Consider the following 17,427-nt stretch of genomic DNA (forward strand, 5'->3'; position numbering starts at 1 on the left):
AGTTCCGCTGCTTCCCAGCTGTGTGACTTTGAGCAAGTGTCCCAACCTCTCTGAGCTAATGGAGCTGACACCAGCTGGCTCATCAAATAGATACTGTATGGGGAAGGCTGCACATGGGAGGTAGGCAATGAGAGCAGTTTAATTTGAAGACTTTGCTTTGACTGCCCTGGGCTGCTGTTGTGCTTGCAAAGGACATGTGCTTCCACCCTGACCCCCCGCAGGTAAAGGCCAGACTCTGGAACACAGTAAAGCTGTAGTATTGCCTCTTGCCAGGCCTCTGACACCCTGGTCCACCATATAAAGAAACAGATGAGCCCCTGGGGGTGGACAGCAATTTCTTTATGACCATTTCAGAAGTGGCAGTGTAGGCAGTTGACTAAGGTAATGGAATCTGATTGCTTGGGCCAAAAGGATCCTCAGGAATCCATTCTCAGTTCACAGTCATAGACAATGAGGCCCTGGTACCTGATAATACCAGATGGCATAAAAGCCAAATATCAGAGACTTCCATGGTCTCTGCTTGTGTTCTGAGCGAGAGAACTGGGAACAGAATGAAAGGGATAATTTGTCATTCTAGGACATGCTGGCTCAAGGTCAGGCCTTTGATTGAGGCTTCAGACTTCAGGGGGCCCCTAACAGCCTCCCCTTGGGCCCAGTCTACGGGATCTCTGGGCCAAAGCAGTAGCTCTGCCTGGCTGAGATAGGGAGAAGGAAGTTTTGAAGTCAGTAATTCAAGGTCACTTTCCTGGCGGGGCTCCATCTGGCAATGTTGACTCTGAGGCAATGAAGGGGAGAGCTGGGAACACAGGGGAGAAAGAGGAGGCTAGTATTTGAGTGAGCTGGTGTGGGTAGGAAAGTGGGGGGCTGGGGTCAGATTTTTTAAAATAAAACCCAGTCCATTTGGTGCCTCATTTCAAGACTGTGGATGAAGACAGAGAGAGGGAGACTTCGGTTGTTTATGGTAGAACCAATCAGTATTGCCTTTTGTATGAAAGCAGGCAAAACTGGAACTGTTTGCCTGGGTAGATGCTGAGTTTATTCAGCCCCGGCTGCCTGAGTACTGTTTGATAAGCATTGGTGATTGTCGTTGAGCACAGGGTGCGCCCCAAGCCTTTAACGTATGTTATTCCACCCGCCTCCTGGCAGCCCTGTTACTGTTACAGTTCCCATTTCGTACAGGAGGAAACAGACTCTGGCTATGCTGAATAACTTCGAGGACTAGCAGCTTGACCTTCTGGTGAGAAGCATAGGGGTTTCAACTGTTAACTTGAGTCAGTCTATGCAACTCGTGGAGGGGATAGGAGGATCTGAGAACGAATTTGAAGAGACCCGAGGTGCCCACGGTCTTAGTTCAAGAATGCAGAGCGCTCATTGGTTAATGCACCTTGGCGTGTCAGTCCAACCAACGCAAAGGATGCAGGAGTTTGCTCAGATTAGCCTTTTTGGTTTTAAGCCGATGTCAGCAATTGACACCCTAGTTTAAATAGGGCATCCTGGAAAGAGGGGTTTGCCCCGCTAACAGCTCCCCTAATCCTCCCGCCCCGACTCCCGGGTCCGGGTGGGTCTCACCCGCCTCTCGCTTCAGTGGAGCTGGGCTTCGGCAACGCCCGGGAAAGCGCGGGCTGGGCGCAGGGGCGGGCTCCGGGCTGGTGCAGGGCTGGAGGCGGAGTCCGGGGCCTGCCCCGCCTCCTCCCGGTGAGGCCCAATGGGGAGGCGGGCCCGGGCAGCCCCGCCCCAGCCTTACCCGCGCGGCCCGCTCCTGGCAAGCCTCCGCAGCCAGCCGCCAGGCAGCCGGGAACAGCGGCCGGCGCTCGGATCTTCTTTGACCCAGTTGGTTCGCTTGCCTGCCCGACCGTTCGGGATGGCTGGTTACCTGCGGGTCGTACGCTCGCTCTGCAGAGCCTCCGGCTCCGGGCCGGCCTGGGCACCGGCAGCCCTGACAGCCCCCAACTTGCAAGAGCAGCCGCGGCGCCACTGTGAGTGCCACGAGGAGGGTCCGGGCGGGGTGCGCGCCCCGCACCGCGACGTGGCGGCCTTCCGGGCGGGGATCAGCGAGCTCTACCCGGGACGTTCGCGGGTCGGGGTCGGCGGGGTGCGGCACACAAGAGCCGGCGGACGGGGAAGTGCTCCCCTGTCCCACCTTCCAGGCTGTGCCAAGCTCAGGGATGGCGACTTGAAGGAAGGTGGCAACTGGTGGCCCAGGCGATGCCGGCCCTGCTGCCCCGCGCCCCTAGATATTCCTGCAGGGAGTACTGGGGGTTGTCCGGAGTTGGGAGGGTATCCTGCCCGCCCTGCGCCCCAGGAGGGAGACAAAGCAACTAAGTTGGGGCTGGAGCTCACGGCCTGCTCCCCCGACTAGAGGGAGGGTCGCGGCGCGGTCCCTGCTCAGACAAAGGAGGGGAGGGAGGAGGCATCCACTTCCCCTTCCTTCTCAGCCAGGCGCGCAGTAATCCGTTCTCGCTGTCAGGCCCTCGTCAGCTATTTTTGGAGCCTTTTACGCGACAGCTGGAGGAGCGTCCTTTTAATTTTCTCCTTTTGTTTGGACGCCCCCCTTCTCCTTGTCGACGTACTTGAAGCTCCATCGTGGGGCCTCTCCTTGGCTTGACCTGCCTCTTCACGGTAGCCGGCTCCTGCGCTGCTCGTTGGCTCTGCCCCGCTCACCCGGCTGGGAAACCTGGCAGCTGCGCCAGAATGTCACTTTCCCAAATTGTTCTTAACAGCTTCTGTGGTACCCTGAGCCTCTTGCTTAGGAGAGAAAACAATTGTCTTAATAAGCAGGTCATAATAAGCAGGACTTAGCCTAAACTTTCATTGCACTGTTTGGCATGTGGGCATTGGCCTGCCCCGTGGCTCTCCATCCCCAGCTACAAAAGGCAGGGAACAATGTGGGTCCCTTGGCCCTGTCTAATGCCTGTTGCCATGGAAACCCCAATCCTGACCTGGCCAGCAGCCCCTTGGAGTGAGGAAGAGGGGGTGGAGCCCAGGCAGCCTAGTCTTTCTGCTAGAGTAGGTAATCTTTAACCTAGTGTGGGAGCAGCTGACCAGAGCTGGGATGGGGAGGGGAGCTTGAGCCCCAGCACCTCCCTCCTCTTTCAAGGAGAAAGGGGCATTTCTGCTTCTGTACTTAAAAGATTTGTCTCTAAGGGGTCAGCCCTACAACTCCAAGGTTCCAACTGCCCTCAGGCCCCAAGCAAAGTTTCCCATATGGAACCACCTTCAGCAAAATATGGTGGAAGTTAATATATTCTCCAATTTTCCCTTTTTTCCTGCATTGATGGTAAAAAAAGAAACCACCCCGCCCCAAACAAGAATACAAAGCCCCTTTTGGGGCCTGGATTTTGGCACAAAAAAAGAGCAGTCAGTTGCAGGTCTTTCCAGAAGCCTGCGAGTGGGGTTGGTTATTAATGAGAAGCATGCCTGGTGTTTGAGTTGGACACGCGACTATGCAGTTGTGACCTCTGCTAGTTTATTACTTGCAACACTGCTGGAGACAGAATACTTGGCATTCCCCTTAATGACAAGGAAAGAATATGCTTTGGTTAAAAATATTCTTGTGTTTTTGGTGCCGGATGATTCCCACACGTATTTCTTTCTAGTTTTGCAACTCATAAGCCTTCAGCGACTGCTGGTGGTGGTTCTGATAAGTGAGTTTGGGGAAGTGAGGGTGGGCTCTTACCAACTGCTCAGAGGAGGAATTACTTATCTAGCCTTCCTTTGCTCAGCTCCTAGCCTGGCAACTTCTTAATTTTCTCACCCTGTCCCTATCTTTTCAGATCTTGGTGACTTGCCTGCACTCTTAGATTCCATGGCAGATTATTTAATGATTGTTCACAGTTTTGCAGACCCATCAATAGAGTTCATATGTGCTCTCCACTGAGCCTTGTTTCAACCACATGGGATAAGACCACAGCAGCCTCATCAGAGCTGTTTTGGGAGGTCTTGTTTGGGCCCAGCACGGTTGTTTTTATGGGGGAAGGTAAATTAGGTTTAATTTTAGGTTTATTTATTTTAATGGAGGTACTGGGGATTGAACCCAGGACCTCATGCATGCTAAGCAGGCACTCTACCACTGAGCTCCCTCCTGGGCCCAGTAGGTTTTGAAGAAAAGTCTTGGAAAAGCCTGGGGCCTGCCCCCAAGTTTTCTATGTGAGGTTGAGGCCTCTTTCGCTGATCCCAGGATGAGGTGCTGGAAACTGCTCTCTGATTACTAGAAGCCAGCCTCTGTGGCCTGCCCTGGAGTTTACACTTCTATAAACCCATGTTTACAATGCCAGCAGATTGCAAATAAGCTCACCATAAGTTGTGAGCTTCTCCAGGGCTGGGAGCCCAGTGCCCGGCAGAGATGCTACCCTTGTGCATTTGTGACGGTCTGGTGCACTTTGATGGTGAAAGCATACCGGCCTCTGTGTGGTAATGCATCCCCGGCTCAGGGAGGGGAGAGAGTGCTGTTTAGCCAAAGAGGAGGTTAGGGCAGGGCAGCTGAAATGACCGTCACTTGACATTCATTAATGGACTTAACAGTTATTGTACTTCTACTATGTGCCAGGCACTGTGCCAGGGACACTCTGGGGACAGAGCTGGAAATAAGAGGCAAAGATTTCTGCCCTCATGGAGTTTAAATTCTAATTTGAGGACAGACAGTAAACAAGATAGAAGTTTGCTAGTGTGATATACGGTAACAAGAGCTTAGAAGGAGAAATAAGCAAGGCAGATGTGGCTGAAAGACTGGGTAGGGCAATCAGAAAAGAGCCCACTGAATGAAGTACTGAGGGAGTGGAGGAGACAGGGAGAAACAGAAAGGAAAGGTGTGCATGAATGAGGCTGGCTCAGAGAGCACGGTGGTGAGTGAGGGGAGATGACGTTGGGTAGTGGGGGTCATGGGGGGCTGATAGGCCATTTTTGAGAATTTTGGCCTTTACTTGGAGTGAAAAGGGAGGCTTTGCAGGGTTTTAAGAAGAGTGTCATGACCTGATTTACATTTTAACAGGAGCAGTCTGGCTTAAGGGAGCTGGTAGGAGGCCATAGTCAGGATCTGGCAAGAGAGGTTGGTGGCTTGGACCTGGGTGACGGTACTGGAGTGGTTAGATTCTGGATACATTTTTAAAAGAAGAGCCAATAGAATTTTTTGATGGTTTGGATGTGCGTATGAGAGAAAGGGAGGAGTGAAGGATGTCACCAAAGAAAATACTAGTCTCTTCCAGAATTGCCTCCCTGCCTCCTTGAGCTCCCAGGGCTTCCCTCCACATTCCACTGGGCCACGCTGGCTGAGCAGCCTCTCTGTCTGCCGAGAGCAGAGCGAGAGTGGCCTAGGTAGGAATGTGGGGAAAGCAGTTAGCTCTTGAGGTCGGCCTTCCTGGGAGGGACATCTAGCCTGGAGGCTAGATCTATTTACTTGAGCAGCAAGTAGATCCTGAAACTGGGGGTGGGTTTTGAAATCCTTACTTGGTGTTCGGTGCTAGGAATTGGCCTAATGGACCTCTTGCGACTGGTGTAATTCCATCCCACACTCTGGCCAAGAGGACAGCGTTTGTGCAGCATGTCATCTGAAGAGTTCATGGTGGTTGTCCCTTGGAGGCCTTCAAGCAGGCCCAGCTGCTGTTCCTTGGATTTCAGGTCTCCTGTCACCACTTGTCTTCCAGGGAGGGGCAGACAATAGGGGTGCCTTCCCCATATTGGCTGAACAACAGACAAGGTCTCAAACTCCGATGCCTTTGGGTGCTCTGGGGTGGGGGGCACGTGGCAGGCCTGGAATCGGGGGAGAGGCTGTCCTCAGCCACAAGTGAGTGAGCGCCTGCTCAGTGTGGTTGAAGCGACTCATTCCTCAAGGGCTGGATTTTTAAGTAAAATCTTCTGTCCCCCTCACCTCACTGGTTTAAACTGAAAATTTTTTAAATTTAATTTTCTTTACTTTTTTATTGTGGTAAAAAATGCGTAACAAAAATTTCCACCTTAACCATTTGTAGGCATGCAGTTCAGCGGTGTTAAGTACATTCACGGTGGGGAGCGTATAGCTCAGTGGTAGAGTGTGCTTAGCACACCTGACGTCCTGGGTTCAATCCCCAGTATCTCCATAAAATAAGTAAATAAATAAACTTAATTACCTCTTCCCTAACAACAACAACAGCAAAAAAGCTACAAGGCTACCAAGTTAAATAGCTACAGTTAAAAAAAAAAGTACATTCATATTGTTTTTTGAGGGGTGATGAGGTAACTCGGTTATTTATTGATTTATTTATTTAATGGAGATATTGGGGATTGAACCCAGGACCTCGTGCATGCCAAGCACGCACTCCACCACTGAGCTATACCCTCCCCTCCTACATTCACATTGTTGTTCAGCAACCTCCACAGCTTTTTCATCTAGCAAAACTGAAACTCTGTCCCCATTAAACAAATACCCTTTCCTCCCTCCCCCTAGCCCCAGGCAACCACCGTTCTACTTTCTGTTTCTATAATTTTGGCTGCTCTAGGTACCTCATGGAAGTAAAGTCATATAGTGTTTGTCCTTTTATGACTGGCTTATTTCACTTAGCATGATGTCCTCAAGTTTCTTCCATGTTGTAACATGTGTCAGCATTTCCTTCCTTTTTAAGGCTGAATAATACTCCATTATGTGCATATACCACATTAAAAAAATATTCCAGTTAAAATTTATTGACCTTCTGAGTGAAGTATAGGAATTGTGAAACGCTTAGGCATTATACCTATTAAATCCTTACATATTTAATATTGTTTCTAATTTATTATATTGCTTCCCAGAAGTATTAATCACAGCTGGATTGAAAGAGTTTTTGGGAAATGTGGTGATGCTGTTTATCTAATCTAAGTATACCACATTGTAAGTCTATTAGTGATCCAAAGGGAATTTGCCCTTATGGAATTTGAAACAAAAGGACAAGCAGCAAAAGCTATTGAACTAGGTTCAGCTCCATCACAGAAACTGGGAAGCACTTTCTTTTTCAGTTTCAAAGCAAGTACATCCATGTTTAAGTGGTGGGGAGCACAGCCTTGGAAAAACTTGAAATCATGAACATCGAGTCACTTTTTGGAGGAAAGTTTTTCTTAAACTTCCTGGATTCGTTTACAAAGAGTCCCGTTTTCCTCTTGAAGCTTCATATCACATTTTGTTTATCCATTCATCTGTTGATGGACACTTGGGTTGCTTCCACCTCTTGGCTATTGTGAATAATGCTGCTATGAACATGGGTATACAAATACCTCTTTGAGACCCTGCTTTTTTTTTTTAATATATTTTTATTGACATACAGTTTACAATGTTGTGTCAATTTCTGGTGTGCAGCACAATACTTCAGTCATATAGGAACATACATATATTCATTTTCATATTCTTTTTAACCATAAGTTACTACAAGATATTGAATGTAGTTTGAGACCCTGCTTCTAATTCTTCTGGATATATATCAAGAAGAGGGATTATTAGGTTATATGGCAATACTATTTTTTAATTTTTTGAGGAACCGTCATACTGTTTTCCATAGTGGCTGCACCATTTACATAAAGAAAGAATTCTCACCATCAGTGCACAAGTGTTCCAGTTTCTTTATATCCTCGCCAACATCTGTTACTTTCGGTTTTTTTTATAGTAGCCATCCCAATGGGTGTGAGGTTTTGATTGTGGTTTTGACTTGCATTTCCCTAATAATTAGTGATGTTGAGCATCTTTTCATGTGCTTTTTGGCCATTTTTGGAGAAATAATCTATTCAAGTCCTTTGCCCATTTATCAATTGGGTTATTTGTTTTTTTCATTGTTGAAATCACCTCATTTTTAAACCTTGGTCACCAATTAACATTAAAAAAATCCCACTACCTGGGCCAAACACAGAGAACCTTTGCTGCTGTGGCTCACATCGCCGTCCTGTCCCCCAGCTCCTCTGGGAAGTCGCTTTGAGGGAAGCTGCACTTCTGATTTTGATAACTGTGCTGCTTGCTCTCTCCATTGCCTGTAGGTGTTCCCTTCCATACTCACTCTTTGAGGACAGGCACTGTTGTGTTTAGGTGTTTCAGGAAGGGGTGCTTAGCACCTGGTTGTATGTAAGTGGGCCCTCTGGTCTCTGAGGGTTGGACACCTGCACGCCCAGCTGGGAGGGCTGCGTGTTGTGATCTTGACATTGAGCTTCCCCCTGGAGGAGGTGTGATGTTCACAGCCACAGGCTGCTGTGCCTAAAGCCTAAAGCCCAAAGCTTGAGTCGAGCCCAGGCTGAGGCTGAAACCTTTAGGACTGGCCCCCCAAATGAATCTCTCCTTAGGGATCTTGAAAACAATAGGTTTAGTACAATTTAAAAAAAAATTAAGTAGCTGTCATTAACTTATAGAAGATGCTTCTAAAAGCTAAGCTAGCTCTGCAACAGCCCAGTGGACTTTCTGCAGGTCCTAAAGCCCTTCTACTCAAGCTTTAGACCAGAAGAGCAGAAGGAATTCAGTGCTTGGGTCCAAAGTCCCCATTCTATCTTGAGAGGAGTCCTGGAACAGTGCCAGCCGTGTCCACCTTGTTCTCTGGGGAATGAAATGTTTTGAGTCTCTGCTTTCTGCTTCTCTACATCTGGCCCACAAGGGCAGCCAGAGGCTGCACTTGAGCCAGGGCCCTGGGATCTGTCCTGATGCTGACACAAGCCCGACTCCCTGGGTCTCATTTTTCTTGCTTTATAGATTAAAAAAAAGAGAAAAAAATCTGTTTGCACGTCTTTGGGAAGTGAATCATTTTGCTGCACATAGTTCACCTTTTTCTTAGCGGGTCAGGGATGTCATCATGAGTCATGGCTCAGGTGTGTTCGGAGGACAGTGATGTCTTTGGGGTCTGTTGGGCTGTGGTTGCTTTTGTTACCAATGAGCCTGAGTAGCCTTGCTGCTTCATCTTCTAGGCCTGCTATTCATAAGCATCTATCCCTTGCTCTCAAATTAGCTGATGTCACTTGGAGTTTTCAAGTGAACATCCTTGTCCCCTCTTCTGATTTGCTGTGTTGCATCTTCGGTGAGACGGAAGACCTATAACCATATCTGTAAGGATTGTGTGTAACATAAAAGTGGGCCCCGAGTGAGAGCTAAGGAGGGCCTCTCTGGGGGCGGGGCACCGCTCTCAGCAGATCTGCTCTCATCTGGGGTTCAGTGGTGGGTGAGACTTCCTGGTGACTGCGGCCGGGTTGTAGGATTTACATACATCTTGTTGCTGTGCTCTGCGGTCGCTGCTGCTTCTCGGGCTGTGTACGGAGGAACATGCTGGTGCTTGGGTGACCATTTGCTTCAGGGTAAGTTTCGACAAGCTTCGCCCATGGCAGCCTGCACTGATTAACTGAATGGGCCATTTTCTTGCGTTTTCTTTGGAATTCACTTCCCAGACTGTTGGTTCGTCTCACGAGTCAGACTTTCCTTGAAGAGCCTCTACTGGCTCCTATTTCCTCCTCCACCATCTCCCTGGGTCTGGATCAGCCACCCCTCCAGTCCTTGGGTGCATCTCTGGCAGGACTGGCTGACCTGAGCCGGGATGGATCAGGGCTTCTGCCTTCCATTCCCAAGTGCCCATTGAGGAAGGTGTAGATCTTCCTGGATCTGCTGTTTTCAGGCTGTGTGAGCTTTGGCAGTAAGCTGATGATCTCCCCGAGCCTCAGTTTCCTCACATTTAAAGTGGGGAGAAGTGGTTTGGAGGATTAAATGCAATCATGTGAAGGGTGTGGTACACCACCAGGCACGTGGGAGGCGCTCCATACAGTTTCCCGCCTCACTTCAATTTAGTCGCCTGTCAGGTTGCAAGCAACCGACAAGAGTTGGTGACTGGCTAACTTGGAGAAAAAAGTTGTTGGAAGGACATGGGGAGCTCACAGAATTGCAGGGATTAGACAAGTGGGGGTTCCAGGCTGCCCTAAGGAACTGGGTATTTCCCCAGCTTGCTGCTTGACAAGGTGGCCGCAGCTGGCTCTCATTCTCTGTGTTGATCTCCTCTGCCGTCAGATTCTAGGGGAGAGGATCTGATTGGCCAGGCTGGCAACTTTCTGGCTAGTCCTAGCTGGCCATACTGAGTGGAGATCCAGGTGCCCTGAGCAGTCCTGGAGCTGCTCTTGCAAAAGGAGGAGTAAATTCTGGGCAGCTGGACTGCAGCTGACCACTCCTCCATGGTGAAGGGTGGGTCTGGCCGGAGAGGAGAGGGGCTCCCCCACCACCCTCCCCAGAGGTGTGATGTACTGTGTGCCTGGTTCTAGATGCTGACAAGAGGATCAAGGTGGCGAAGCCAGTGGTGGAGATGGATGGCGATGAGATGACCCGTATCATCTGGCAGTTCATCAAGGAGAAGGTAGTTTCTTCCCGAAGTGGGCGGCCTTCCCCGTGGCTGGCCAGGCTCAGTGTTCAGTCCCAGCACAGGTCTCCTGGGCCCTGCTTCAGGTCCCCAGGTTTCACCCGTCACTCTGGTGGGCAGGAGCATTCCTGTTTCTCTCCTTCCATCCACCCTTCTGTCATGTCCAGACCACTCTGGCTCTTGTGACGTCAGGCGGGGGCTGTTCTCAGAAGGCTGTGTCTCACTCGTGCTGGTGCCGATGCCTGCATGTTTTAAAAGATGTGAGCTGATCCTGTATCATATCTTCTTGATTTCCTCCATTCCGAAGTGCTTCCTTGAGGGGGTGAAAGGAGAACCAGGCCAGCATGCAGGACAGTGACACAGCCTGCAGCTGTGCACGAAATTAACCTTCCCTTAGCGGCTCAGGGATGTCACTGTGAGTCGTGGCTGTGATGTGTGTTGTAGGGACAGTGATATGTTTGAGCCACCATGGCAGATGGTTCCCAGGGTGGCTACTTGGCTTCTCCAAAGTCTCTGTGGTTTAGCTCTGCCGGGGAGAGTGCATGGTGGTCACCGTGTGGTGACCCCTGCATTGTATGTCTGCCCACAAGAAGAAGGTTGAGAATTGCCCCTTCTGAATGAGGAAGAAGAGGGAACCCACTGTATAGAGAACTCTGGATGCACTGGGAGTTGGGGTTCAGCTGAGTTGATGGGCCATCTCGGGGGGCATGTGGTCCATGCTAGGGGATGAGCCCTCCAAGGGGCTGCTGCCTGGTCTGCTGGCTACTTTCCAGAGCCCCAGCCTCCCACCAGCTTTGGCCAGTCCTCTGCTGGCTTTCCCCATCCCCGCCCTGATGGGGTGTCCCCTGCCATGGCCCCCACGTGCCCCTGGGTCAGAGTCATCTGGGCTGATGCCTTGCCCTGGCCATCTGTCTCTAGCTCATCCTGCCCCACGTGGACGTCCAGCTCAAGTATTTTGACCTGGGGCTTCCAAACCGGGACCAGACCAATGATCAGGTCACCATCGACTCAGCGTTGGCCACCCAGAAGTACAGTGTGGCTGTCAAGTGTGCCACCATCACCCCCGATGAGGCCCGTGTGGAAGGTGTGAGGGCATAGGGAATGGGTGGCTGGGATGGTAGCGGCTGTGATATGACCCCGGTCTTGTTGCAAATGCCTGGTGAACAGCGGAGCTTTGGCGGTTGCTGTGGAGGAGGCTGTAGAGGGAGGGGTGGTTGAGGGGCTGGCCTCAGGCAAAGCTGGGACCCGAGTCTGTGTCCCTGGCTCCTATGCTAGTGGTGCTTCTGCTGCACTGTGTGGCTCTGGCCAGTGTGGGTGTCATCAGTCACAGGAAGGAGGAGAAAGCGGATGCTGATGCTGTCACAGTGAGGGTAGCTTCTTTAAACCGTCTGCCCCTCTGCCTCCTGGACTGTTTTGCAACATGAGTTTTAAGACCCCCATCTGACTGTGTTCTTGTGGAAGTTTCAAGTTCTGGTTGGAAGATGAGGGCTGCAGGGGGGCCACTTCATGCTTGTCCTCATAGAGTTCAAGCTGAAGAAGATGTGGAAGAGTCCCAATGGAACCATCCGGAACATCCTTGGGGGGACTGTCTTCCGGGAGCCCATCATCTGTAAAAACATCCCACGCCTCGTGCCTGGCTGGACCAAGCCCATCACCATTGGCAGGCACGCCCACGGCGACCAGGTTGGCCCCAGAAGAAGTTGGGCTCCCGGGGCCTGGGGCCCCCGCCAGAGCCCCTGGCCTGAGCCATCCTCTCGTCTCTGCAGTACAAGGCCACAGACTTCGTGGCTGACCGGGCCGGCACGTTCAAGGTGGTCTTCACCCCGAAGGACGGCAGCGGCGCTAGGGAGTGGGAGGTGTACAACTTCCCTGCTGGCGGCGTGGGCATGGGCATGTATAACACGGACGAGGTGAGCACGCGGCTGCCTGGCTCCCTCCCCCACGCCTGTCTCTGTCTCCCACCACGTCGGGTTGGTGGTTCTGACTGTTCCTGCATTGGTGGCCTGCACAATGTCTGAGGCCTGTGAGCAAACGCATCTCAGATGTGTTCAGAGGGACCTGCGGGGGGCCTGGTGTGGAGGGGCTGCCCCTCTCCTGCTCAGCCAGACGCTCCTGCTCAGGTTCCTGCCCTCATTCTCGGGTGCACCTTTTGGGGCATATTGGTTGTCAAGACTCTTGGCTTAAAGCAAAGTGGGTAAGCACTTCCTCCCCTCCCTACACCCCTCGCTTGGCTTTCCTTTCCTCTGTGGTTGGCCTCATTCTCAGGCCAAGAAGAAATGGCCACAAGTAGCTCCAGGCTTATCCCTTGCCAGCTTGACTATCCTATCAGAAAAGAGTCTTCTTGCTCATGGTTCTAGCAAAAGTACAGGCTTAGGTCACATGGCCATCTCTGAGCCAATCATGGAGTCTGAGGGGAGGAAGGGCTCTGATTGGATAAGCCAGGGCCACACTGTCAACTCCAGAGACAGGCAGGGGGACTGTGGGTATTAGCCCCACCCCAGCCACATGGTCTAAGAACTGGGGAGGGTGGTAGCTTTCCAAAGCAAAGCTGGGGGGCTGCTTCCTCCCAGAAGCTGGGAGTGGGTGCTGGGCCAGCAGGAGCATCAGATGCTCACTCCAGGGAGGCTGGGTTAACCCCAACTGCCTGTGAGGGCTGTGTGGAGGGAAGGGTTGTTATTCCTGGTGCCCGTGCCTGCCCTGGGGGACCATGCCAGGGACCTCTCTCTCCCTGCAGTCCATCTCGGGTTTTGCGCACAGCTGCTTCCAATATGCCATCCGGAAGAAGTGGCCGCTGTACATGAGCACCAAGAACACCATTCTGAAAGCCTACGACGGGCGCTTCAAGGACATCTTCCAGGAGATCTTTGAGAAGTAACTGCCTCTCCCTCTACTATCTCCCTGGACTGCATCCTTCCTCCTTGTCCCCTCAGCCTGTATCCACTCGGGGAGGTGGCTGTCCCAGTGCATGTCTCAGCTCAGAGGCTCAGGGAGGGATTCCCCAACCTGTCAGCTTTCTGCGCTCTCCCCACAGCAGACCCTTTTGCTCCCAGGCACTATAAGACCGAATTCGACAAGAACAAGATCTGGTACGAGCACCGGCTCATTGATGACATGGTGGCTCAGGTCCTCAAGTCTTCAGGTGGCTTTGTGTGGGCCTGCAAGAACTATGACGGAGACGTGCAGTCAGACATCCTGGCCCAGGGTATGCTAGCCACATGTGCCCCCTGCATGGGTGGACTGTTCGTTTTCCCTAGAGGAGGGAATTTTCAGATCTTTTGAGGAGAAAACTTCTCTAGTGGAGGAGCAGGATGGGATCTTGCGTGCTCATTGCAGGGTCTCCTGTGGACAGCAGGGGCCAGGAGCTCCCTGGTGTCTGAGTGAGGAAGGACCGTAAGTTAGGTTTGGACTGGGGTATTACTAAGGCTGCAGAGAAAGGAGGACACAGGAATTCAGGTTCCAAAGGGCTAGGTGTGAGCCCTGAATTGGTTCCTGTCCATGAAGGGGCCAAGTGATTGACGCCAGTAGAAAAAGGAAATCAAACACAAGCGGGTGTTCTTTAAATCACAGAGAATTTGTTTTGCGCAGGGAACCTTTTGGATGTAGGAGAATACTTAAGGAAGATGGCAAACTCCCAGGCCCTAGGGTGTCCTGAAAGTCAAGTTGGGTTGCAGCAGAAAGCCTGCATGAAGCTGTTAGGGAAGAACTGAAAGAAATAGCCCAATTGTGCTGGGAACGAGGGTGGGAAAGATGGTGGGAGTGGCAGCAGGTAAGGCACAGAGAGTGGAAGAGAAGCCAGGCTCTGAGAAGTGGGCGGGGTCGAGCCCCTGATGAGGGGTAAAGTGAAGCCGTGCTGGGTTGCGATGAAAAGGCAGAAGGTCCCAGTACTTTATAAAAACCTTTGACTTTATTTGGAAAAGTTTGGTGTGATCCTCTCACTAGAACAATTCCTGTCTAGGATGGAAGGATGAAAAGCCCTAGCAGACAAGAGAAAGCATGAAAGGTACCTTTAAGTATATAAGTAATTGCTGAGTGTGAAGTTCTCAGTAAAAATGAGAAGGGCTCCCCCTTCCTCTGCCCTAACAGCAAAAATTCTTAGACAAATAATTTTCCTCTAGAAGTTGCCCACTTCTTCTTTCTTGGACCTTTACAATTCTTATTTTGGTGCCCTGGGGTGCTTTTGAAGAAGACCAGGAGACCTTGACAACATGAAAGGCTGACATCTGGGTTTGGGAAAATTTGGACATAAATCACAAAACTTTAATGTAGCTTAAAAGAGCAGATAAAGTGATTGCTGTGAAATAGTTGGCAGCAGGCTTTATTTTTTCTGCTGGAATGAGTCTCCCAGTCACCAGCCAGGGTGGGTGGGCAGAACTCTAGGGGGTCTCGGGCCCGGGAGGGCCGTGGACTCTGGTGTACCTAGAGGTAGGGGTCGCAGATGTATGCTAATGGCTGATGAGAGCCACCTCTGAGTCCCCCCCTGCTCTGTGCTGGGCCCTGGAGACCCAGGACAAGGGGAACAAGCCTGAAATAGTCCCTGTCTTCCTAGTTACAGTTGGGGGTGGGTGGAGACATAAGCTGGGAAGCAGCTACAACAGCTGGAGGGCAGCTGTGTGAGGAGAGGCGCTGGCCCTGAGAGGAGGGTCTTCCTACTCTCCAGGCTTTGGTTCCCTTGGCCTGATGACGTCCGTGCTGGTCTGCCCGGATGGGAAGACCATTGAGGCTGAGGCTGCTCATGGGACTGTCACTCGCCACTATCGGGAGCACCAGAAGGTGAGTGCGAGGACTGTGGCCCCAAGTTCACTGGCCCTGAGGGCTGGGAGGACGGGCCTGGCCCTGTCAGTCTAGAGGTGGGCAGCTGTGTCCAGGTGGCCCCCTTGTTGGCTGTTTGGTTCCTGATCCCTCTGCGACACCTTGCCCCAGGGCCGGCCTACCAGCACCAACCCCATTGCCAGCATCTTTGCCTGGACACGTGGCCTAGAGCACCGGGGAAAGTTGGACGGAAACCAAGATCTCATGAGGTGAGTACAGAGGAGGGGCCTGAGCTGGCCCAGGGTAGGTTCTGGGCCCTGCCTCCACACAGCTGGTCTCACTGCCCTGTACCCTGCAGGTTTGCCCAGACCCTGGAGAAGGTGTGTGTCGAGACAGTGGAGAGTGGAGCCATGACCAAGGACCTGGCAGGCTGCATCCACGGCCTCAGCAAGTGGGTGGCCTGGGGTAGAGGGCAGGGCTGGCCTTCCAGGACCTCGGGTTTGGGTGGAAAGAAGCCCAGGGCCCCTCTTAGAGGCCTCCTCCTGAGTCAGCTCAGCTGCCTGGGGTAGGACAGTCCACGGCCTTGAGAGATGGCTTGGGCCAGCCTCCCCACACCAGGCCCAGAGAGTGGGCCCCTATCCCTGAGGCTAACTGCTCAGAACCTTTTCCATCCCCCGCTGCAGCCACCTCCCAGCTTCTCCCTGGAGAACTTGTATCTAGTTGCCCATTCACCTAGGAAAAACAAGACAGGCCTTACTGGGGTCCTGCTGAGTTGGCTGTGGCCCTTTGACAGTTGGCTGTAGGTGGCCTCTGGCCTGTAGGCCTCCCCACCACTGCCCAGGAGGCCCGGCTGGAGCCGCCCTCACGCGCAGGCACTCTCTCGGCAGTGTGAAGCTGAATGAGCACTTCCTGAACACCTCGGACTTCCTGGACACCATCAAGAACAACCTGGACAAAGCTCTGGGCCAGCAGTAGCCGGGGCGGGAGCGCTGCAGGCCGCTGGTGGCCGGGCCGGAGCCGAGCAGGTCCCCGCGACGCCAGGCGGCAGAGGGTGAGCCTCACAGCCCCTCTTAGGAGGCCTTTCTAGGGGACATTTTTTATAAGCAAGATGTTTTTAAAAGTGTCTGTGTTTCCCCTCATGGTGACGTGAGGCAGAAACGGTGTGTTTTACCTCAGCCAGTGGTATGTTTTGCATACTGTAATTTATATTGCCCTCGGAACACATGGTGCCGTATTTAGCTACTAAAAAGCTCTTCACAAAACGGTCTGCTGTGTTTGTCCCTGAGGGGAAGGAGGCAGCTGGGGCTTGAGGCAGAGGCCCTCACAGGGCTGGAGGTCCCACCAGGGACACACTGGGGTGCCTTAGGAACAGCAGGCCTCTGTCCAGTCTGAAGGGCCCCCCGGGGGGAGGACAGATTCCCTGGAGTTCCCCAGCACGATCTGGTTCTGTGTCCTCTTCTCCACTTTAGGATTGTTGTCACTTCCCAATAGATCCTGGTTATATTTTCATTTATTTTCCTTTGCTGGTTTTAATCCAAACACCTGCAGACCTCCGTTTTTGCTCATTGCTTGGTCCTCAGAATAGGTCCCACCCAGTAGCCGCCTTGGTTCTCGTCTCCATGGCTGCCTGGGGCTCAGGATTGGGAGCGAGAGTGGAGGCCCCCACGTGGTCCAGGGTTCCTCTTCCCTATTCTTTGGCAAAACTAGAAAAGTAAGTTTATAAAAGTTTCTATAAAGCTAACAGATCCAATTTAAAGGGCTATCCTTTATGCAGGGATTATATTCTACTTGCAGTGTTAAAGTGTTCTGGAGAAGAGTTGTATCATTTTGACTTGATAAAGCAAATGCCTGGCAACCCAAAGTCCACTTCCCAAATTTGGGTGGGCTCCTGAAACCAGACAATTGGGAGTCTTGGTAGCTTTGAGATGGGATGTGGCTACCCACCTCCACTGATAGCTGCCTTCTGTTCTAAGACCACTCTTTTCTCAGTCACTGCACTCCCAGCACTTGAGAAAGAAAAGCTGGTGTGCTGGCTCTGCTGGGCCCAACTCCTGGTTGGAGGGGGAAGCTCAAGGTTTCCGGACCCTTCCTCTCCATCAGTAGCAAAGGCCTGACAGCGCCCCAGCAGGCACAGCCTCTGAAGCCCAGGCTGGCATCATGAGCTGGCTTCTGTCCTGGTGGCCTGTTGGTGAGGAAGTGGCTTTTCTCTGCAAGTGGTGGGAATTCTGGTGCCTTGGCCTGCGCCCCTTTCTCTTGGGCTTGGAGCCCTGCAGGTGGTCATTCCAGTGCTAAGGAAGGTCTGGGTCTCCTCCAGGCCCCTGGAGAGTGAAGACTTATAAGGAGTTCCTTCCAGGGGAAGGGTGAGGACTAG

At 52.1% G+C, this 17,427-nt stretch overlaps 1 protein-coding gene across 1 annotated transcript; it reads left to right on the top strand.

The window, feature by feature from the left end:
* The first annotated feature begins 1,753 nt into the window (after window positions 1–1,753).
* Window positions 1,754–16,318, top strand: IDH2 (isocitrate dehydrogenase (NADP(+)) 2). The gene is made up of 11 exons (XM_032469034.1): window positions 1,754–1,976; window positions 10,213–10,304; window positions 11,226–11,391; window positions 11,830–11,990; window positions 12,074–12,217; window positions 13,042–13,178; window positions 13,358–13,509; window positions 14,965–15,077; window positions 15,228–15,325; window positions 15,415–15,507; window positions 15,944–16,318. The coding sequence occupies exons 1-11, from the start codon at window positions 1,862–1,864 to the stop codon at window positions 16,029–16,031; spliced, it is 1,359 nt and encodes a 452-aa protein (XP_032324925.1). The 5' UTR covers window positions 1,754–1,861; the 3' UTR covers window positions 16,032–16,318.
* Window positions 16,319–17,427: the final 1,109 nt, after the last annotated feature.

The sequence above is a fragment of the Camelus ferus genome, chromosome 27, assembly GCF_009834535.1.
Source record: "Camelus ferus isolate YT-003-E chromosome 27, BCGSAC_Cfer_1.0, whole genome shotgun sequence".
Lineage (NCBI taxonomy): Eukaryota > Metazoa > Chordata > Mammalia > Artiodactyla > Camelidae > Camelus > Camelus ferus.

Bases quoted from the DNA above. Each gene is read 5' to 3' on its own strand.
- IDH2 (XM_032469034.1), top strand. From the start codon at position 1,862: ATGGCTGGTTACCTGCGGGTCGTACGCTCGCTCTGCAGAGCCTCCGGC. The intron at 13,510-14,964 runs GTATGCTAGCCA...CCTACTCTCCAG, and splicing joins GTCAGACATCCTGGCCCAGG to GCTTTGGTTCCCTTGGCCTG. The intron at 15,508-15,943 runs GTGGGTGGCCTG...CTCTCTCGGCAG, and splicing joins TGCATCCACGGCCTCAGCAA to TGTGAAGCTGAATGAGCACT.